Source organism: Vulpes vulpes, chromosome 16, assembly GCF_048418805.1.
Source record: "Vulpes vulpes isolate BD-2025 chromosome 16, VulVul3, whole genome shotgun sequence".
Taxonomy (NCBI): Eukaryota; Metazoa; Chordata; class Mammalia; order Carnivora; family Canidae; genus Vulpes; species Vulpes vulpes.
Window position 1 is genome coordinate 38,748,297 of NC_132795.1, and position 23,383 is coordinate 38,771,679.

At 39.6% G+C, this 23,383-nt stretch overlaps 1 protein-coding gene across 5 annotated transcripts in view; it reads left to right on the forward strand.

The window, feature by feature from the left end:
• The first annotated feature begins 1,157 nt into the window (after positions 1-1,157).
• The window catches only part of XPOT (exportin for tRNA), a 42,830-nt gene continuing 20,604 nt past the window's right edge, over positions 1,158-23,383 (forward strand). For 2 of the 5 annotated variants that reach the window (XM_072742919.1, XM_072742923.1), the window contains exons 1-13: positions 1,950-2,332; positions 5,567-5,700; positions 10,556-10,638; positions 12,500-12,556; positions 13,633-13,702; positions 14,492-14,710; positions 16,647-16,831; positions 16,929-17,097; positions 18,689-18,925; positions 20,965-21,003; positions 21,158-21,220; positions 22,144-22,268; positions 23,135-23,279. In XM_072742919.1, coding sequence (XP_072599020.1) covers positions 5,641-5,700; positions 10,556-10,638; positions 12,500-12,556; positions 13,633-13,702; positions 14,492-14,710; positions 16,647-16,831; positions 16,929-17,097; positions 18,689-18,925; positions 20,965-21,003; positions 21,158-21,220; positions 22,144-22,268; positions 23,135-23,279 — 1,452 coding nt within the window. In that variant the 5' untranslated portion in view covers positions 1,950-2,332; positions 5,567-5,640. Of the gene's footprint in view, positions 1,592-1,949; positions 2,333-2,865; positions 3,047-5,566; positions 5,701-10,555; positions 10,639-12,499; positions 12,557-13,632; positions 13,703-14,491; positions 14,711-16,646; positions 16,832-16,928; positions 17,098-18,688; positions 18,926-20,964; positions 21,004-21,157; positions 21,221-22,143; positions 22,269-23,134; positions 23,280-23,383 lie in introns of those variants that run through there. The other 3 variants (XM_072742920.1, XM_072742922.1, XM_072742921.1) reach the window with 3 other exon arrangements.

Consider the following 23,383-nt stretch of genomic DNA (forward strand, 5'->3'; position numbering starts at 1 on the left):
TAAACAAACCTAGTTGAATAAGGGACATAGCATTCAATATGTGCTCAAAGGAAAAAAAAATGCTCAAAGAGTGAATGAAACCATTTTTTCCTTTTATTAGAGTCAGTTTTGAGTTTTATTTTTAATGTTTTTCTGATTATGAAAATACTACATGATCACTGGGGAGGATTTTTTTTTTTTGCCTTTTTATGTGTTACTTTTAAAAATTAAATTCCTAACATATTGTATATTATTAGTTTCAGGGGTAGAGTCCAGTGATGCATATAATACCCAGTGCTCAACACATCACATTGTGGAGGATTTTTTAGTGTCCAAAAATGTACAAGGAAAAAAAAATCATCTGTAGATGATCTGTAATCTCACTACCTAGAGATAACAACCTTCCAGTATAAATGAAGTGGGTTTGAATCCCAGCTCTACTATCTTTTATGTACTTCAGTTTCCTTATCTATAAAATACGGATAATGATAGTACCTACCTCATAGAATTGTGAGGATTAACATATGAACACTTAAAGCTGTTTCTGGCACATAATAAATGCTCCAAAATGTTGGTAATTAATACATAAAAACATTGCCATGTCCAAGTAAATATGCTTTTTTTTTAAAGATTTTATTTATTTATTCATAGACACACAGAGAGGCAGAAACACAGGCAGAGGGAGAAGCAGGCTCCCTGCAGGGAGCCTGAGGTGGGACTCGATCCTGGGACTCCAGGATCACGCCCTGGGTCAAAGGCAGATGCTCAACCGCTAAGCCACCGGGGGATCCCCAAATAAAATGTTTTTAAAAGAATAATGTGAGTTTTCAAAATTGAAAGATTTTAGAAATCCTAGATATTTGAACTACCATAAAGGGCCAATGCTCCTAGATAGGCTGTCGATACAAGGTAAATGGAATATACATAGATTGAAGATTTTGGAGCCACTCTAGGCTCTAGACTAGGATTAACATTGGGTCTCCATAGTTCATAGCTGACCAACACAGGTAATGTAAGAACCAATCCGGGCAATCATCTATTCATTGAGTCGTAATAACTACAGGGTGGCACTGTCCTATGTGCCACACTCCGGAGATATACTGAAATAGGACAGGAATCCTTGCCTGGCATTTCAATTTTTTTTTTCTTAAGATTTTATTTATTTATTCATGAGAGACACAGAAGAGAGAGAGGCAGAGACCCAGGCGGAGGGAGAAGCAGGCTCCATGCGGGGAGGCCTACGTGGGGCTCGATCCTGGGCCTCCAGGGTCATGCCCTGGGCTGAAGGCGGGCGCTCAACCGCTGGGCCACCGGGGCTGCCCCTCGCCTGGCATTTCAAAGTCACAGACGTGATGCAAAAGTGATGGGAAACACCGTGTGAAGCGAGCGGTGCAGCGCCTTGCACGGGGTCGCCGAGCGCATGTCGCTGCTCGGGGTTACCTTCACTTGACCCTGCCTGTCCTCCGGACTCCCCCTGCCAAGACCCGTTTGTCACTGCGGCCTGCGTGACTGCAACCTAATCCGCAGCGAGGAGTCAGCAATGCAACTAAATCCTGAGCTCCCTGCGTGCAAACGCGTGTCCCCAGCGCAGCGCGCGCGGGAGCCCTCCGAGGTCAGGCCCGCGGTTGCCCCGTTGGGCGGGTGGCGCAGCTGGTGCAGCAGGTGGGCGGGCGCGGGGCGCACTCGCGGGCCACGAGGTCGCGGCTGCAGGGCGTCCCCCGAGCAGGACGCCTTTTCACCCAGGACGGCGCGTGCGAAGCCTGCGGGGCGCTAGGCACGCGGGCCCACGGCGGAGCCACCAGCCACCGGCCCCGCGCGGCCCGCAGCGCCGTCCTCGCGGCCCCCCGCGGCCACGCCCCCCGCGAGACCCGGCGGCGGGGGAGGGGCTGGCGCCGGCGCCCCGTCCCGGCATGCACCGCAGGCCCCGCGGGGCGCCCGGAAGCGCCCCCGCCGCCCGTTGCACGCCGGGAGTTGTAGGCGTCCGGCCGGGGTCCGCGGGCCGCGGTCCCCGCTCTCCATGAGGCTGCTGGGGCTGCTGGCCCGCGCGGCGCCGACGCGGGGAGCGCGCTTCGCGCTGACTCAGCGGCGGCGGAGGCGGCGGCGGCGGCGTTAGCCGGGCCCTCGCGCTCTTTCCCTTCCTGGGGCGCCGACCCCGCCCGCCTGCTGGCTCGCCTGCCGGCCGGGCGCCACGCAAGACAAGGCGCCGGGGGACGCGGAGGGGCGCGCGGCCGCGGCAGCTCGGGCCCCGGCCGCGGCGGAGGACGACGGCGACCGGGACGAGGGCCGCTCTCCGCGCTCCGCTGGCCAGCCCTCGGGGGTGCAGGCGGGGAGGCGGGATGGAGCCGTAGGGAAGGTGACTCGGGGCTCGGGGCTGCCGGGGAGCTGGCCGGGCGCGCGGGCCCGGGGGGCGGAGGGCGCGGGCCGCGGAGGGCGGTGCAGACCGGGGAGGGGTGAGGGACGGGGGGTGCGGGGCGGGCCGGAGAGGGGTGCGGGCCCGGGAGCCCCCGCCGGGGAGGGGTGCGGGCCGGCGGCCTCGGGCCGCTGCCCCCGACGCTGGGCGGACGCGGTGGCGGAGCGCGCCCCGATGCGCCCGCCGTTGCCCGGTGTTTCATCACCCGAGCTGCCACGAGGCTCCCTTTCGGGGAGGGAGGGCGGGAGGGGGCGAGGCTGTGGGGTCGGCAGCGCCCGTGGCCCCGCAGCGTTTGGCGCGAGAGCGGCGCGTCCCACCGGCTCCCACTGCGGGGACCTCAAACTTGCTCAGCCCCCAACCCCCACCCCCCCGCCCCAGGACAAGAAAAAGGGGGGGGAGAAAAGTGATATTTCTGTGCAGTAATTTGCCAGCACAGACACGCCATTTCTTCTCTTCCCTTCCTCGCCGTTCTGCAGGATTCGACAAGCGTGATGTTTCCCTGGAACCAGAAGACACGAGCACTTTTTTTTTTTTTTTTTTGAAAAGTGCTAATTAGTTGTTACTGGGGGGAAGTTACGTTTTACTAAAGCGACTTGTCAGCGTGGTGCTAACAAGACTGGAAAGATTCAGCCCCGGTCTCTGAACAGTCTTTAGTAGGTGTGGAGAGATTTCCCCAGATGGCTGGATTTTTTTTTTCTTTCTTTTTTCTTTTTCTTTTTTTTCTTTATTTATTTGATGGCAATCAAAGCAAAGCTGGGGCTGTTTTCAGTGTGGTGCTCGCCTTCCCCCGGGAACAGGACTAGATGCGTAGGTGAAGGGTTTATCGCATTGTAACAAAGGTTTGAGCCTGCACCTCTGTGCCCCGCCAGCACCTCACCTGTTGGTGCGCGGCCTCTCACCTGGGGACCGGGGACCGGTCACCTTTTTGCACAGGTTGTCACTCACCACTTGTTTGCACACATGTGGGTGCTTAACCGTTTTATGGTTATGCGTCCCCGCATATGGATCATTATGCAAGTTCCCTCTCTATGGGGGATTCTTTATGTGCTGACAACTGTTAACAGGTTTATGTTTCCTTAGGTTATGGACTAGCCGGGGTGTTTTTGTTTTTTTTTTTTTTTTTTTTTTTTTTAAGGCCAGTGCTGTGTTTTTTTGCTTGATTAAAGGAACTCAACCACACTTAAGCAGTTTTCCCTTCATTTCAGGGAGTCTTTTAGAGAACCTTTTAATCTGGGATTCACAGAAACTCACATTTTCTTTTTTTGTGTTTACATTTTTTTCCAGGGAATCATTAAATCTGCTTGTTTTTTTGTCAGGGATAGAGGAGGAAAATCACTGCCTTTTTTGTGTGTGTTTTCCCATCTGTTCAAATGCCCATTGATTAGTATGAGATGGTAAATCTAGACTGCTCCAAGTAGGTCCCATCCCCCACGAGACTAGCTCTAAATTATGATCTATTAAGGACCCACTGTGTGCCAGACATCCCTTACATACCTTGTCTCATTGAATTACAACTTTATGAGATACACATTCTCTTTTCCAGTTCATAGAAAGGGCTCTCTCTCCCACATTTCCTATTTGTCCATGTGGCCCCAGTTTAAAAACGACTAAATTAGAGTACAAACCCAAAGCCTATGTTCTATGTCCTAAGGGCATAATGACAGATATTTAAGGTATCCCTTTCCCTTTAAGATTTTTGAGAGAAAACTTGTAAGCAGGCAGTGACAACATATCAGCACTTAACAAGGGGCCTTTAGTCCAGTTTTGGAGAATTGAACAATAGGGGTCAAAGAAGTGTCCTTGAAAGAGGTGACCCCTAAGCTGAATTTTGAAGGACAGGCAGGAGTTAACCAAGTAACAAGAAAAGAGCAGTGAGTGCAAAGATGAAAGTCAGAATACCACTGACCTGGCTGGGTTGTGGTGCCGAGGAGTGAGGAGTCCTTCAAAAGAGTTTGGATCTTAATCACGAGGGCAGTGGGGAGCTACGCTGCCTTGCTGTAGTCTGCAAGTATGATAGAAATCAAAAGGGAAAGGGTTGAGCTTTTCTCTCCAAGGGCTCTCAGCACATAACCTGACTTAGCATTTGTTTCAGGCAGGCCCAGGGGAAGACAGAAAAGCATATTGTAGCTGGGGTCCTCTAACCTGGATCAGATACTGGCCTCACCGTTCCAAAAAGGCTGTGCACCCTCACCCTCTGCCTTTAGGCTCTGATTTTCTCTTTGCTGTATGATAATTAACACCAGGGCAGGTAAAAGCCCTACAGCTTTTTTTTTTTTTTTTTTTTTTTTTGCCCTACAGCTTTTTGATGGAAGTAGTAGGATGGTCTCCCTACCCCATAGGTATTGGGAGAATGAATTTGATTTTTCACATCGTTTAGAATTTGTTCCTTGTTCCCTCATCTATACATTCTGTCAAAAACCAAGTTGCCTTTTGGGGCTTAAATCATGTTCTTTTTTGAGAATGTTAGACCCTATACCATGCAAAAGTACATTCCTTCCAAAGACTAAAAGAATGTTCTTAAATTAGCTCTAGCTAATATTCAATATTAAGTTGTGATTTATCAGTTTTTATAGCTACTATTAAAAGTATTTTTTTGAAATACATTTCTAAAATTGTCCAGAGAGTCTGTTGTTTAAAAGTTAAATGACTGTTTTTTCACTGTTCTACTTCCTCTTTGATTTGACTTATCTTGAAGTACTTTAGACACTCCAGTAAGGATATTGAACACAAAGATCACTGTTTAGTCAGCCATTCCAAGGTGGTTTTTTTTTTTTTTTTTTTTTTTTACCTAAAGGTTTGTGATATTGATAAATGGAAGTAGGTAAATTAGTATAATAAGATCTAGATTTGTAATTTTTTAGTATAGTTGCATGATTACACTTTTAAGTACTGGGGATAATTACACTGCATAAATTAGATGCTTCTGTTTAAAATAGAAAAGAATTTCTATATTGATGATCTTGAATAAATTCTGTGGAGTATTTAGTAGGTCCATTCTTCTGAGACTTAGGCTCCTTTAGTTGTAATTTTGGATAGTTTCAAAAGAAGTTCTTTCAACATTTAAACTTCCTTGCATAATGTTACCTACCTAGGATATTCTGGATATGCATCAGTTTTGTTTACCAAGTATTGCTTTCTGTCACCTTTTTTTTTGTGTGTGTGTGTGTGTGTGTGCAGATGTTTGTGGATTCTTCTGTGGGATCAGAGGGCACACCTATTGTAATCAGAAAACTCCAAGACTAGTGGCAGGGATGGATGAACAGGCTCTTTTAGGGCTAAATCCAAATGCTGATTCAGACTTCAGACAAAGGGTAAGTAAAGTCATTTTAATCATTTCTTTAAAAATCATTACAGATTTATATTAGAGGACTTTATAAAGTACATATAATAAAGGTTTCATTTGAATAGAAATGGACAGATTTGAGGTACTTGAATATATTCTGAATACAGAAACTATAAGCATTGTGATTTATGTTCTTTTTAGTTGGCTCAACAAAGGTATTAAAATCTCATGTGATTCAAGGCAGCTCTTTATGTCATATCAATCATTATTTCTAATTATTTAAAAGTTACAGTGAGAAGGATTTCTTGAGGAACTTTCCATGGTGGCAGATGTGCATACTTTATCTTTCCATGGCCTGGCTTGGTCTGGACAAATTATTTAGCCTTCATGTTAGTGGTATTTAACGTCCTTGTTATTTAGTCCAGGCAGACATGTAAATTAGTAGATATGATATGCCATGTTTTAGGTTACATAAAATGATTAGATGACAAGGAATCCATTATGAGGTGCTAGGATATTTGGGCAAATATAAACAAACATAATGTAGGCTTGTACCTGTAATCGTGACTACAGGTGAATGACAGAAGATTTTAAAGAATAAGCCTATAATTGAGTTTTTTTTTAAAGACGTGGGTGTTTCGAAGTATAGGGTAAGTGGAAGGAGAGGCATTTTCTCTTTCTACTTCTCATAGCAAAGGATATTTTTATAAATGAGCTGAATAAGGGTAACAGTCTCACTAAATATGGTTCATTTTTGTTGTGCTTTTAAGGAGAATTTAAGTAAAAAAAAAATCTCAAGTAGTTTCTAACATGCTTCCATGCCTCTGCTGTTAAATAAGTAACCAGTCATCTATATAATAAAGGGAAATAACAGGAATTTAGATTTAAATAATCTAGTTACAAGATAACTAACAAACTAGAACATCAAAAGACATTTAAAATCCATTTTTTCTGTGTATAGACAGAGAAGTAGGAGTTTAAGCTACCTACCTTCAAAGCCTTAATTATATAGTCAAAGTATCTATGGTAGATCTTTACCTTGGTAATACTTGTCTGTAACTAAAAGCCCTTTACTATTTGTTTGGTTATTAGATAGCCTTCCTAGTTTTTTGGTTTTTGTTTTTTTTTCCACTAATGATCCTTTTTGGAAATCATTTGTTTTTTATTAAATACAGATTAAAATGCAACAATTTTTTAAATGTGCAGTAATTTTCAGGAAAGTAAACCCAATGCATTGTTACAAGTCTTTTTATAAAGTTATGCTTTTTATCAATAAAAATGAGTTCTACCCGTTACAGACCTATGTTAAGCGTCCAAATTCAGGCTTAATTTGATACCCATTAAGCCAACCTGAATAACAGAATTAATTAGGATAAAAAAGAAGGAATCCTTAAAATATCAAAAAATTTAAAAAAAAAAAAAAAGAAGGAATCTTAAGGAAAGTGAATTCTGATAGTTCTCATGTTGGAAATCAAGAGTAGTGGAACACTAATCCAGTTTGATTGTAAGATAACTGCCAACCCCAATTCTCAGTTGTCCAGCTATAGTCCTATTTTTTTTACAGGAATAGTAGCTGAAGTGTAACTATTGCCACTTAGAGGCAGTAGAGCATTAGAGAAAAGGTATGAAAGAGAAGAAAAGGGGATAAAAGCTTTGACTTCTTCCTGATTGCCATAAAATTTCACTTAAAAATGCTAGTAAATGGGGTGTCTGGGTGGCTCATTTGATTGAGCATCTGACTCTTGCTTTTGGCTCAGGTCATGATCCCATGGTCATGAGATCAAGCCCCGTATTGGGGCTCTGCACTCAGCTGAGAGTCTGCTTGAGATTCTCTCTCTTCTCTCCATCTGCTCCCTACCTCCTCCCCGCACTCGCTCATGTACTCTCTCTCTTTCAAATAAATGAATCTTTAAAAATAAAAAATGCTATTAATGCACACATTCAGAGTGTAAAGACTTTAGTTAAAAACTGAAAACTTTTAAGTTATTTTCACTTTTTTAATGGAATCACTGTCTTTGATTAAAACTTGCTATTATTTAAAGAAAATGGTATGTCAGTGATAATTCTAACAACTGAATCACATCCGCCCCTGTCTTTTCCTCCCCCCTTTTATGGCAAGTGAGGTACTAGATAGTAATGCAACATACATGATTGACTTCCACCATCTCCTTAAATGAGACCATAAATGTTCCTAAAGGAAACCCTAAGTTTCATGGAGTATTGTTAGACAACTGAATTAGGTTCTTTGCAGCAGCCTAGTTTCTTCTGTTCTTAATTTCGAAAGATAGCCATTTATATACTTAACATAGTATTTGGTTGTCTTCATCTACTTACCTTCATTTACTTGGTTCTCCATCAGTGGGAGCAGCAAGTGAGACCACATAGGAAAACCCATTCCCTCAGTCATACAGCTATAATAGAGGTTTTTTCCTTTTCTTTTAAAATCTTCAACCTAAAGAAAAAAATTTTACATTTTCATTGTGTGTGTATAGACGTGTATAACTAAGTATTTTGTATATATGTATATATACACAACTTGAAAACAGTTTATACAAAATGGTTATTTTTATTATGAACAGTGTACTCTAATACTGTTTGTCATTTGTTTTTGTTTTTTAAGATTTTATTTATTTATTCATGAGAGACATAGAGAGAGAGAGGCAGAGACACAGGGAGAGGGAGAAGCAGGCTCCATGCAGGGAGCCTGACGTGGGACTCGATCCCCGGACTTCAGGATCATGCCCTGGGCTGAAGGCAGCACTAAACCGCTGAGCCACCCAGGCCTCCCTGTTTGTCATTTTTTGATTGCTGATAAAGACCTATACAGTGGATTTCATCACTACTGGGGTACAAACCATAGTTGTTTTTGTTTTGTTGGGTTTGGGTTTTTTTTATTTTAAGATTTTATTTATTAGAAAGAGAGCACAAGCCAGAAGGAGAGGGAAAGGAAGAAGCAGACTCCCTGATGAGCAAGGAGCATGATGCAGGGCTCAATCCCAGAACGCTGGGATCATGATCTGAGCTGAAGGCAGACACTTAACCAACTGAGCTACCCAGGTGTCCCACAAACCGCAATTTTTAAAAATATTTATTAATTAAAATTAGGTTTTTCTAAGGGACACCTGGGTGGCTCAGTCGGTTAAGCATCCAACTCTGTTTCAGCTCAGGTGATCTCAGGGTTGTGAGACTGAGCCCCACATCAGTCTCTGCTGGGAGTGGAGCCCGCTTGTGATTCCTTCCTCTGTCCCTTCCCACCCACCCTTAAAAAAAAAATTAGGTTCTTCTATTTCTTAACGTTTTTTCTACATCATTTCAGTCCTTGATCAATACATCAGTTACTTTAAAATTATCTAGCACTATCTTTGTGTAATTTTCTGGACTGAGATACTTTTCACAGGTTGTTAGGGTTACTGTTTGTCCATTGTCATTGATGCCAGCTGCAACATGCTAATGGAAAAGAGTGACAGAAGTCATTCCCATTTCCCCAACATTCTGATAAAGAGCACATGGACTTGATGCTGCATCTTTTCTAGACTATATTTACTCTTATAACAAAGCTCTGAATTCATGAACAGAGAAATGAGAAACATTTCCTAAAGCTTTTCAATTATTTCTGGTTTTCTAAAATTCATATCATGCGTTTTGGACTCTAATTTTGATTTTTTGTTTTTTACTTCTTTTTAACATTTTATTTTTATATTTATTTTTTGTTTTGTTTTATTTACTTTTAATTAAAAATTTTTAAAAGATTTTCTTTATCAGAGAGAGGACGAGTTGGAGAGTCCACATGAGTGGGGGGGGCAGCGAGGGGGGGTGACTGATGGAGAAGGAGAAGCAGACCCTCTGCTGAGCAGAGAGCCAGTCATGGGTCTCTATCCCAGAACCCTGGGATCATAACCTGAGCCACCCAGGTGCCCCTTAATTAATTTTTTAAAGTTGGCTCCAGGGTCACCTGGGTGGCTCAGTGGTTGAGTGTCTGCCTTTGGCTTAGGTTGTGATCCTGGGGTCCTGGGATCGAGTCCCACACTGGGCTCCCTGCATGGAGCCTGCTTCTCGCTCTGCCTGTGTCTCTGCCTCTCTCTGTCTCTCATGAATAAATACAATCTTAAAAAAAAAAGGTAGGCTCCACGCCCAATGTAGAGCCCAGTGTGGGGTTTGAACTCACAACCTTGAGATCAAGACCTAAGCTGAAATCAAGAGTTGGATGCTTCACTGAGCCAGGCACCCCTGGTTTTTTTTAAAGATTTTTTTTTTAATTTTTAAGTAATTTCTACACTCAGCATGGAGCTCGAACTCACAACCCAGAGGTCAAGAGTCACATGCTCCACTGACTGAGCCAGCCAGGTGTCCCTAAAGATTTTATTTTTAAGTAATCTCTACACCCATCATAGAGTTTGAATTCACATCCCTGAGATCAAGAGTCAACACACTCCACTTACTGAGATAGCCAGGCACCCCATGGACACTAATTTTGTAACTACCTCTTTCATAACATATTTACAACTATATAGGAAAAATGCCATTTATGTATCGTTTTATAATTGCATATACCTCAGTAGCATAGTACTTGACAAAATACTTCAGTAGTTTTTGTCTTCATTTTCACAATAACCCGTTGAGGTCTGCATGGCATTTTTGTGTTGTCTCCTTTGCTGTAAGGGAAAGAGGTTTGAGTATCTAACTGAGAGAATTTGTTTTTTACTTAACTTTTTTCTGGGAATGACCACTAGTTGCACTTACTCAGAAGCCAGAATTCAATGTTTTAGCTATTTTTCTTCAGATTGACTGATTAGTATTGGTTTGCTACTCCTAGAACATTTTAATATCAGTAGGGCATTGAGATTGACTATTCGAAATGCATTTTTGGCTTTGCAATCTTACAGGCCCTGGCCTATTTTGAGCAGTTAAAGATTTCCCCAGATGCCTGGCAAGTGTGTGCAGAAGCTCTAGCCCAGAGGACATACAGGTAATTAAAACAAAATTTACGTGGCTAACAGGAATTTAAATTTCCGTGAGACCTGTATTTGGAAAGTGTTTTCGTAAAGCCATTTTATGGCTTGTGTTTTGGAAAACCAGGGTAGAAATGGGAAAAATATAAACTAGAAATTTGGCCATTCTGGGATTGATTTTTCAGTAAAACTATACTTTGCCTTATGTTGGGTACCTGACAGCAGATCTCAGGTGGAATCTTCTTATGGTGGCAAGTGATAGTTGGTTTTCTAAAAAGTTGGCAAAGGAGGAAATCATGAACTGTACAAATCTTAAGTTTTTATTTTAATTTAAAGTATAAAAACATTCATTTGCCAGTTTTTTAATATTGGACCAAAGTCCTGCATTCACTTCATCCTTCTTAACATTGATCACACTCACAATCCATCCTCTACAATTTCCACTTTGTGTCTCTAAGGGATTGAGGAGCAATTAGCACAGATTCCTAGACTTTTAGTTATTTTTCCCCACCTCTCACAAGTGTTCAGAGTATCTAGCCCATATCAAATATGCACTAGGTTTTTTCCTTTTTTGAAAAATTTTTAATATACTCAAAACATGAGCAAAGTGAAAAAATAAGAGAGACAAATCAAGAAACAGACTCTTAATTATAGAGAACAAATTGATGGTTACCAGGGAGGAGGTGGGTGGGAAGGGGTTAAATACATGATGGGGATAAAGGAGGGCACTCGTGTTGAGCACAGGATGATGTATGGAAGTGCTGACTCATTATATTGTATGCCTGGAACTAATATAAAACACTGTAGGTTAACTGGAATTAAAATTTAAAAATACATAAGATCTAGCTTTTTATTTTTTTAGATCTGACTTTTAATTGAAGTATTCCTGAAGTTTATATTTGAGTGGAAAACATGAGTTTTGTGTAGTTCATTTAAGGTTTCAGTGTCAACCATGATAAGAATAGAAACCCTAAGGTCTTAGAAGAGGTGCTAAGAAACTTAAAATTTTGAAAGATTAAGTTTTATCTTCTTGTGTGTGAAATTATTTTGTTTAGTTAATTCATATAGTCTAAGTTAAAATATCTATTCTTATATTGACCAGTTAGTTTTATATGTGACAGATTCTTCCATGACTAAGCCTGGCCCAAACCAACTATTTTAGATGAGCAGATTGTTGTTCACTAAAGAGATTTTGTCAGAGATTGTAGCTGGTTTACTGCAACTCTGCATCACCCCTGAGGAGACTTGAGAGTAGATAATTGAGAGATCTGATTTAAGGCTGAACTACCAGTCCAAGTGACCCTGCCTGTTTTGGATTTGACTGCAGTGGAACTGTCTAGGGTTGAATTTTAGATAAGACTTCACTTACCGTCTCTGATTTGACTCAGTCTCTGGCTGTGTGACCATTTGTCATTTTACACCTCGCCTTTCTATCATAAAGTGTAGAAGTTGTTCCAGTTAATCCTAATATCTACAATTTAGGATGGATTGTGAGTGTGATCAATGTTAAGGATGAAGTGAATGCAGGACTTTGGTCCAATATTAAAAAATTCCTTGTTTTCAAAGCAGTATCCTTAGGTGCACTTAAGTTTTTTCTTTTCTTTTCTTTCTTTTTTTTTTTTTTTTTTTGCTTGTCAGATTTAATGAAACTATTGAGAATGGTATAATATGTAACTTCTAAACATTTAGAGACTGATGATGAATAGAACGTAAGCCAGAGGTCTTATTTGAGAAAGAGGACTCTTATGATGAATAGAACGTAAGCCAAAGGTCTTATTTGAGAAATTTTTTCAACTGTATTTTACTAGTACTTGTACTTTACTTTTGTTTTCTCTAAATTATATTCTGCTTATCTGATTTTCCTTTTTTCTTTTTCAGTGATGATCACATAAAGTTTTTCTGCTTTCAAGTACTAGAACATCAAGTTAAATACAAGTAAGGCTTTTCTCACTGTTTTGACTCTGAAATTTGTGGGGAGAAGTCATTTTTTAAATTCGTTTTTCTCTCTTTGGGAAAAATCATAATACAAACTGTAAATTGAAAGTGTGTAAAACTGGGGATCCCTGGGTGGCTCGGTGGTTTAGCAACTGCCTTTTTTGGCCCAGGGAGTGACCCCAGGGTCCCGCGATCAAGTCCCACATCGGGCTCCCTGCATGGAGCCTGCTTTTCCCTCTGCCTGTGTCTCTGCCAATCTCTCTCTCTGTGTCTCTCATGAATAAATAAATAAAATCTTAAAAAAAAAAAAGTGTATAAAACATATCCAGTTTATAGGTGTGTTTCTGATTTATCCTAAAGTGTTTTAAAATTACTGAGCTAAATGGTTACATATTAAAAATCCAGACATTTCACAGAAAAAATTAGATTTCATACTTCTCTGGAAAAAGAAAATCTAGCAACACCAGACCTGTTTCTACATGACAACTGTTAAAGGTTAGTGGCAGCATGGCCATTCGATTCCCCTGCCTTAATGAAGTGGAAATAGTGAGTCACTGCTCAGAGGACGCTCCGTTTGCCTCCTGTCTCTGTAAGCGACAGTCCTCAAAATATAGACATATTTCCATTTGAGAAATTCCACAGCTGCCATTTTGTTTTAACATGACCTGGACCACAAATCAAAGTAAGATCAGTGATTGTGTTACACTGTCTACCAGGCCGACCCCATCTTTTCTTTAAAGCCGTGATGAGGGACACCTGGGTGGCTCAGTGGTTGAATGTCTGCCTTCAGCTCAGGGCGTGATTCCGGGTCTGGGGATCGAGCCCCACATCGGGCTCCCTGCATGGAGCCTGCTTCTCCCTCTGCCTGTGTTTCTGCCTCTGTCTCTGTCTATCATGAATAAATAAAGATTAAAATAAAATAAAGCTGTGTTGAGAAGCATTATCAGTTTATTTTAGGAAGTTTTAAATAATTGAGTATTACACAAATTTTCCCTTTCAAATATGTGAGGCTGTTACTTTTTAAATCACAGACACCAAATATAGCCATTATTATTTTTCTTCTCTATTTTGAACAGATATTCAGAACTAACTACTGTTCAACAGCAACTAATTAGGGAGACGCTCATATCTTGGCTTCAAGCTCAGGTAAAATAGTAATAATTATGTTCAGTACCTCAAATTTTTAGATATTTAAATTTTTAGTTTTGCAAGAGTTTAGAACTTTCCCTCAGAAATGTTGATCGTTTATCCTCCCTTTGATCCCAAAGCTTTTTTTTAGAAAGTGCTGGTTTCAAAGATTATGGGTATATAAAAACTTAGTGATAATTTTAAATTATATTAATAACTGAGACTGTCGTGCTTTCCATGACACATTGTTGAAACTTTGGTTTTAAAATGGGTTTTTTTGTTTTGGTTTGGTTTGGTTTGGTTTTTTAACTATTTAACAAGAAAAAAAAAAAACTTTTTTTTTTTTTCGCTTCTAAAGGGGGAGCTCTCCTCGACAGCCTCTTCACAAAGAGCCTTTTACAAGGGAACCACTGGAGTTCTTTATTCACATTATGTTCTTTTTTGTTAATTTTAACTAAACATATAAAGCAGTTATGTAGTTATGTAGCTAGAATTATTTTTCCTAAAGTAAACAGCAAGAAAAAAACAACAACAACAAACACAATTTAACTAGTAGAACCAAAAACTAGTCAAATTCTGCACATGAAACTTTAAAAGTATAAGAATGAGAAGTAAACATAGCACCTTTGTTTTCCATCTGGGAAGTCACTTAAATACCTTGGTAATTTTCAAGCATATTTGTTGCATAGCTAATCTAAACTGTCGAGGTTTGGTGAGTTTTTGCTTATTGATAATAAGTAGGAAAACAATCTGTTTGAGACTTTGCAATTTACATTTAATTTCATGGGCAATTTTTCTGTTTGTCAGATGCTGAATCCTCAACCAGAGAAGACCTTTATACGAAATAAAGCAGCCCAAGTCTTCGCCTTGCTTTTTGTTACTGAATATCTCACTAGATGGCCCAAGTTTTTTTTTGACATTCTCTCAGTAGTGGACCTAAATCCAAGGGGAGTAGATTTGTACCTCCGAATCCTCATGGCTATTGATTCAGAGTTGGTGGATCGTGATGTGGTGCATACATCAGAGGCAAGTAACTTCCCATTAATCATTAGTTTTTAATGTAGATTTTGTAGGAGAGGATGAGCACATAATAAAAAAAGCAGGAAGTTTCTTTTTTTAGAGACAAATTTATTTACTTTACGTTTAGTAATCTTTCCACCCAGTATGGGGCTCAAACTCACAGCCCCTTGATCAAGAGTCACATGCTCAAAAAAAGAAAAAAAAGAGTCACATGCTCTTCCAACTGAGCCAGCCCAGGCACCTTCAAATTAATTCTAAATTCGCCAACTTTTTTTTTTTCCCAAGCAGGCTCCACACCCAACATGGGGCTTGAAATCATGATTCTGAGATCAAGTTATGTGTTCTACCGACTGAACTACCCAGGCACCCCTAAATTCACCCAACATTTTGAATTTTGTCTACAGAGGACTTGAACTGGGTTCCCCCCCCCCCAGGTGTATGTTGAAATTAAAGTATAACTTTAGATTTTCTTTTTAACTATGCAAGCACTTTCTCCAATAAAATGCACAAATTGGTTGTTTTATGAATTTCTGGAGAAATGTTGTCTGTATTTACTACTAGATAGTGAGGAGGAATCATTGCTTATGAATCTGCTAGTTTATTCTGCATTCTCAGTCATAAAACCTGTCACCTTAGTCTTTCTCTGTGCATAATCCAATGTAACTTTTTCCTTATTCTTCAAGAAGACAACAGAAGTTGCTTGATTCAAAAAAGAGAGCGAGGGGTGCCCTGGTGGCTCAGCGGTTTCAACGTCTGCCTTTGGCTTGGGGTGTGATCCTGGGGTCCTGGGATCAAGTCCCACATCGGGCTCCCTGCATGGAGCCTGCTTCTCCCTCTGCCTATGTCTCTGCTTCTCTCTCTCTCTCTCTCTGTCTCTCATGAATAAATAACTAAAATCGTTTAAAAGAGAAAAGAAAAAAAGAAATTGCTTGATTCAGATGTGTATAATAATTTAAGGTCTTTGTCTGTCAGACATACTTATAACTTTAAAGGTTATTATCATACATTTAAATTATTGCCATTCCTGGGGCACCTGTGGGGCTCAGTCGCTTAAGTGTCTGCTTTCAGTTCAGGTTATGATCCCCAGGTCCAGGGATCAGCCTCATGGTGGGCTCCTGCCTTTCCTTCTCCCTTTGCCCCTCTCCCTACAAGCACATGCACTCATGCTCCCTTTCTCTCAAATAAATAAAATCTTAAAAAAAAATTCTCTCTCCTTTTCCCTTTTCTTCTGTCCTTCCCCATCCTCCCACTCTCTCTCTAAAAATAATATAATAATAATAATAATAATAATTACCATTCTTGGGGCACCTGGGTGGCTCACTCAGTGGAACATGTGACTCTTGATTTCGGGGTTGTGAGTTTGAGCCCCACATTGGGCATAGAGATTACTTCAAATCTTTGTTCAGAATCGAAAAAATAGGGATGCCTGGGTGGCTCAGTGGTTGAGCGTCTGCCTTCGGCTCAGGGCATTATCCCGGGGTCCTGGGATCGAGTCCCACATCAGGTTCCTAACAGGAAGCCTGCTTCTACTTCTGCCTGTGTCTCTACCTCTCAATCTGTCTCTCATGAATAAATAAAATCTTAAAATATATATGTATTTCATTTAATTAAAAACATTTCCATTCCTTTAAGTAGTTTATGTTTGCATAATATTGAAAATCCCTTTTATCATATGCTTTAGATTTCTAAGTAAATGCTTATTTGTAGTTTGTGTTTAAGAAGAAAGTAAATCTGCCTTTGAGGAATATAATGGAAAAAGGAAATTAAAAGAATCATAGGATATGATTTTAGAATTGATAAGTAGGAAATAGTGGCAGGGAATGTGTTAACAAGTCTGGAAGTTTAATTGTGAGGAAATTACTGTATGCAGCTATTCAGATGTCAGAAATTATTTTGTGTAGTAATCTACTTTTTGCGTGAGGTGTTTTGTTTTGTTTTTTAGGAGGCTCGTAGGAATACTCTAATAAAAGATACCATGAGGGAGCAGTGCATTCCAAACTTGGTGGAATCATGGTACCAAATTTTACAAAATTATCAGTATACTAATTCAGAAGTGACATGTCAGTGCCTTGAAGTAGTTGGGGCTTATGTCTCTTGGATAGACTTATCCCTTATAGCCAATGATAGGTAAGTATACCTATATTTTAAAGATATAAACCTACAAAATACAGTATGTAAAACTCATGAGTTTGGAAATACAACAATTTTTTTCTCCTATTGCCAGGTTTATAAATATGCTGCTAGGTCATATGTCAATAGAAGTTCTACGGGAAGAAGCATGTGACTGTTTATTTGAAATTGTAAATAAAGGAATGGATCCTGTTGATAAAATGAAACTAGTAGAATCTTTGTGTCAAGTCTTACAGTCTGCTGGGTTTTTCAGCATTGACCAGGTCAGTAAATTTATGTATGAAGTTTTAAAAATTGTTAGAAGAAAAAAAAAATAAAATAAAAATTGTTAGAAGAAAGTAGGATAGGCACTAATTTAAATATGCTTTCTTTTTCCTTTTTTATTCTTTTTTTTTATGTGTAAACTCTCCTTGAGATCGTAAAGAAACACTGTAACCAGAAAGCCATAATGTACCTGTAGCATTTGCCTGGGACAGTAGATTATACCAGTTCTAGACCTGAAGATCTGGGATGAGGGACGCCTGGGTGGCTCAGTAGTTGAGCATCTGCGTTGAGCTCAGGGCATGATCCCAGCATCCTGGGATCGAGTCCCACATAAAGCTCCCTGCATGGAGCCTGCTTCTCCCTCTGCCTGCGTGTCTGCCTCTCTCTCTGTCTCTCATGTATAAATAAATAAATCTTTAAAACAAAACCAAAAACAACAACAAAAAAAAAGATCTGGGATGATACCTGCAGTTCTACATTTCTCACAAACTTGAATTTGATTACAGACTACTGGTCTATACTTTTAAGTAGCAAGAAACTATACTGTGTACCTGGCAGTACATTTTGACCAAAACTAGACTTAGTTATGATTGTTACATTTTCACCATACTTTTGTTATTCATTTGAGCTGTTGGGAGTTTAGCTCCAATAAGCTGAAGGCTCTGAGTGTGATAAGTAATTTAGAAACAGAATTTGAAGATTTTTATTTACCTGTGACAGTGATAAAAAATTTAAGAAATATTTGTTTTGGTGATAAGTCAGTAATGCAGAAGAACAGTAGCGTTTTCTCACATAGCTGATAATTGTCCTGTTTAGTCTATGGTAAAAGTCCTAAAATGATGAAGGTAACATCTCTTTCTGTAGGAGAGTATCATAAGGGTAACTAATAAACAGTCTCACTAGTATGACCTTAGGCAGGTAGTTATAATAGCAGCTCTATGTCTTTGCAACATAGTTAGGACTCAAATAGTTTCAGAAAGGACTGCTAGAAGTTATTACACATACTGTAATATATGACATCATTACAGCATGTTTACTAACTTGAGCAGTTTAGAAAGAAGGTTTTTAAAACCACAAATCCCTTCAAGCTTTTATAAAATTGGCAGTGTCTATAGGCCTATAACCATTAAAAAGAGTTGGTTGAAAGAGTACAAATGGTTAATAATAATTGAACTGAAATTCTAAAAATTGTTTAGTCAAGACAGTAGAATGGTTAAATGTCTGATGTTAGTTTAAAATTGAATCTTAGGGATCCCTGGGTGGCGCAGCAGTTTGGCGCCTGCCTTTGGCCCAGGGCACGATCCTGGAGACCCGGGATCGAATCCCACGTCAGGCTCCCGGTGCATGGAGCCTGTTTCTCCTCCCTCTGCCTGTGTCTCTGCCTCTCTCTCTCTCTGTGTGACTATCATTAATAAATAAAAAAAAATTAAAAATAAAATAAAAATAAAATAAAATTGAGTCTTATAATTGGCTCCTTGATTCATACTAAAGTTTAGAGTTTCTCTTCTTATTCTTAAGTGGGCGTTTTTTTCTTTTTCTTTTTTTTATGTGGGTGTTTCTAAATTGAGATCTCTTTTGATTGCTTAATAGGAAGAAGATGTTGACTTTCTAGCCAGATTTTCTAAACTGGTAAATGGAATGGGACAGTCATTGATAGTTAGTTGGACTAAATTAATTAAGAATGGGGATATCAAGAATGCTCAAGAGGCACTACAAGCTATTGAAACAAAAGTGGCTCTGATGCTGCAGCTACTAATTCATGAGGATGATGACATCTCTTCTAACATTATTGGATTTTGTTATGATTATCTTCATATTTTGAAACAGGTAAGTCGGGCAGCCCTGGTGGTGCAGCGGGTTAGCAACCCCTGCAGCCTGGGGTGTGATCCTGGAGACCCAGGATCGAGTCCCACGTCGGGCTCCCTGCATGGGGCCTGCTTCTCCCTCTGCCTCTCTCTCTCCCCACCCCCTACCCATGTGTGTCTATGAATAAATAAATAAGATCTTTAAAAAAAAAAAAAGAAAGAAACAGGTAAGTCCTTGCTTTAATCTTTTTTGCCCAGTAGATAATATGGACAAGCCATAGAGAAGTGGAAAATATGGGAAATTGAAAAGAAGAAAATATACATAATTCTATTAGCTAATGATATTTACTGTTATATATTAATGTATCTCTGTCTTCCTACCCCCTCCAACTTCAATTCACTAGACTTTAACAAGCTTTGAATTATTGCTACAGGTTTAGGCCATTTTTTTTCATTTTAAATCTGTTGGTTATTTTTTCCCTTTCCTTTTTTTTCTTTTGTTATTAAGTAGGTTCCATGCTTGGTGTGGAGCCTAATGCAGGCCTTGAACTCACAACCCTGAGATCAAGACCTGAGCTGAGATCAAGAGTTGGACACTTAACGGACTGACCAAGCACCTTTGTGTTTGTTTTTAAATACAGTAATTTTGTTAAACATCATTCATATTTTAATTCTATATGCAGTATTTCTAATGAACACTTTTTTTTACAATTAAAAATTTTCTCTTAGACAGTTGCTTCCAATAAGAACTTAAAATGTAGACCATAATAGTCTCTGTATAATGGCGAATAGCCTTTTAAAAATTAGTAATTTCTCATTATGTCATTAGGTGAGAAAACAATTCCTATTTCAGTTACATATGATTGGTTAAACAAAGTCAAGCTTAAAGTATTAGTTCCTGTATTATTGTTATAAATGTAATGTATGTCTGCATACATACCTTAAGGAACTTTTTAGCTAATAGAAAAGATAATGAAGAAAGTTAAAATGACTCCTGGTAATTACGCTGTGTGTCTCTTAACAGACTTCTAGCTTTTTTGCCTTATTTGAAAACAAGGGAAGACCATACTTTACTATCCTGTAGACTTCTTTGCTAAATTCATTATAAATATCCTTAAAATTGAAATTCATCTATATGTCAGATTGTTTAGTAGAAATGGAATTGCTAGATGTTAGGTTAGGTGCGTTTGAAATATAGAAGGGTACTTCCTGGGATCCCTGGGTGGCGCAGCGGTTTAGCCCCTGCCTTTGGCCCAGGGCGTGATCCTGGAGACCTGGGGTCGAGTCCCACGTCAGGCTCCCTGCATGGAGCCTGCTTCTCCCTCTGCCTATGTCTCTGCTTTCTCTCTCTCTCTCTCTCTCTCTGTCTCTCTCATGAATGAATAAATAAAAAAATCTTTAAAAAAAAAAAAAAAAAGGGTACTGCCAAACTGCCCTCCACAAAAGTTGTGTGCATGTTTTAAAAGATCTTAATTGATTAGAAAAATATTTTGAGGGGCACCTGGGTGGCTTACTTAGTTGTGTCTGCCATCGTCGGCTCAGGTCATGATCCTGGGGTCTTAGGATGAAACTCCTTGTCAGGCTCCCTACTCTGTAGGAAGTCTGCTTGTCCCTCTCCCTCCCCCACCCTTCATGCTCTCTCTCAAATTTTTAAAAACATTTATGTATTTTCAAAGATTTTATTCTATTTATTTGAGATGGCACAAGCAGGGAGAGGAGCAGAGGGAGAGGGGAAGCAGGACTCAGAGCTCAGACTTGGGGCTCAGTCCCAGGACTTCAGGATCACGACCTGAGCCGAAGGCAGACACTCAACCAACTAAGCCACCCAAGGGCCCAAAATAAAATCATTTTTAAAAAGGCGGAGGAGTGGGGCACCTGAGATTGAGTCCCGCAGGCTCCCCACAGGGAGCCTACTTCTCCCTCTGCCTGTGTCTCTGACTCTCTTTCTCTCTGTCTCTCATGAATAAATAAATAAAATTTAAAATAAATTTTTTTAAAAAATATTGTGATAAGGGAGTATAACTTTAGGAACCTAATAAATTATTTCTTACTTTTTAACAGCTTCCAGTGCTCTCGGATCAGCAAAAAGCTAATGTGGAGGTAATTCTTTTTTGCTTCTCTTTTTTTTTTTTTTTTTTTGCTTCTTATAAACCAATACTAGAATATGTATCTGTAGTCTGTCTTGAAATACAAGTTAATTTCAAAGTATATCAAGTTAAAGGAAACTGACAAAACATTTTATTCTTAATTTTAGGCAATCATGTTGGCTGTTATGAAAAAACTGACTTATGATGAAGAATATAACTTTGAAAATGAGGTAAGAATTTTACAGTGGGGAAAAAAAAGAATTTTACACTGGGGGGAAACCAGTTTTAATTCGTTATTTACTTACCTCAAATTAACATTTTAAGTTTTGATTATGTTAGAGTCCTTTAAAACAGGAAGTATTTTAACAGTCACTCTTGGTTACGATTGATTTCAGCCTTAGGTGAATTAATAGAAGCCTTATAATCCTTCATAATATCTTCAAAAAATACCTTTTTGGTATTTTGTCACTTTTTTAAAAACATTTTGTGGCATTGAACTTTGTAAAATATTGACAATATCATTGGTGATCATATTGCAGTTTACATTTAATAAGAGTGATGAGTTGAGGCCTGGTCAGTGGACCTCAGATCATAAGTGTCTGTGGGAGAGTAGGAATGAGTCATTTAACTCTCTGGACCTGTTGCAGTTACAAGTCTTGTCCACGGTTGCCAGTGAGTCAGTTTACCATCAAATACAACGATCATCAAGAGCTTCCTATCAACTCAGGCATGGCTTATACTATTTTGCAATGTACTAAGTGTTCATTTCCCCACCTGAGGCCTCAAAAACTTTGGACTGTGAAAAGATAATGGTGATGATAACACATGACACGCTTACAAAGAGCCAGGCTTGTTACAGATATTTCCATTCATATGGTATTACAAGATACAAGGAGTACAAATAAGGTGGTGAAGTTCTCATAAAGCCCAGCATGAACCCATTTGGTTTCAGATTCTTGTCCTTAATTTAACCTCCTATGTATACTGTTTTTGGCTCTAGGCTTTTGAGGTCTAGGGCTGTGTTCAGAAATGCTTATTTGTGAGGAGAGAAAAGGTACATACTAAATTTATAAATGCATAATACTATATGAGAACCAACCATTTATGTGAATTTTCAGGCTTTTAAGTTTAAAAATGTTTAAATATATCTTAGGGTGAAGATGAAGCCATGTTTGTAGAATATAGAAAACAACTGAAGTTATTGTTGGACAGGCTTGCTCAAGTTTCACCAGAGTTACTGCTGGCTTCTGTTCGCAGAGTTTTTAGCTCTACACTACAGTAAGTTTAGTACTGTTTTTGTGAAAAGTCTACGCCTTTCCCTTTTTCCTTGATGATCATCTACAATAAATTATTCACATAACTTACAAATTTTTGTTACTTATTAAGATTTTATGTGTATCTCTGAAGCAATGCACTTGTCTCTATTTACCTGTTTTTTTAATTCCAGTGTAGTTAACATACAGTGTTACATTAGTTTCAGGTACACATTATAGTGATTTAATGGGTCTGTACATTATTGCTCATCATGATAAGTATTCTTTAGTACCCATCCCCTATTTCACTCATCCCCCACATCTACCTCCCCTATGGTAACCCTCTGTTCTTTATTGTTTAGATTCTTTTTGTTTGTCTATCTCTTTTTCCCCTTTGTTCATCTGTTTTGTTTCTTAAATTCTACATATGAGTTAAGTGACAGGGCATTTGTTCTCTGGCTTATCCCCCTTAGCATAATACACTATAGCTTCATCCATGTCATTGTCGTCTCTGTTTATCATTATCCTTGTGGGGAAACACTGCTCTTTGAAATGTAAACAATGAAATGGACTGCACCAGTTATTTTTTACTTTTGTGATGTAAGTTTTGTCTTCTGTTGAAATTAAGGAATTGCTATGACTTCTTCATAATTAAAGAGGCTTTTGAGACGCCTGAGTGGCTCAGCTGTAGAGCGTCTGCCTTCGGCTCAGGTCATGACCCCGGGGTCCAGGATCGAGTCCTGCATCGGGCTCCCTGCAGGGAGCCTGCTTCTCTCCCTTTGCCTCTCTGTGTCTCTCATGAAAAAAAATAAATATTAATTAAAGAGGCTTTTGTTGGTGTTGCATAAAATGTTTATATTCAGATCTCACGTACGTATTCGGTCTTGGTAGGAATTGGCAGACCACACGTTTTATGGAAGTTGAAGTAGCAATAAGATTGCTGTATATGTTGGCAGAAGCTCTTCCAGTATCTCATGGTGCTCACTTCTCAGGTGATGTTTCAAAAGCTAGTGCTTTGCAGGATATGATGCGAACTGTAAGTATACTACAGATAATTTATTTTGAACATGATTTTCTGTTTTCACTGTGAGCTAGTGGGAGTTCCTTAAGTTAGCATCTGTTAACACTGGGGCATTTTGA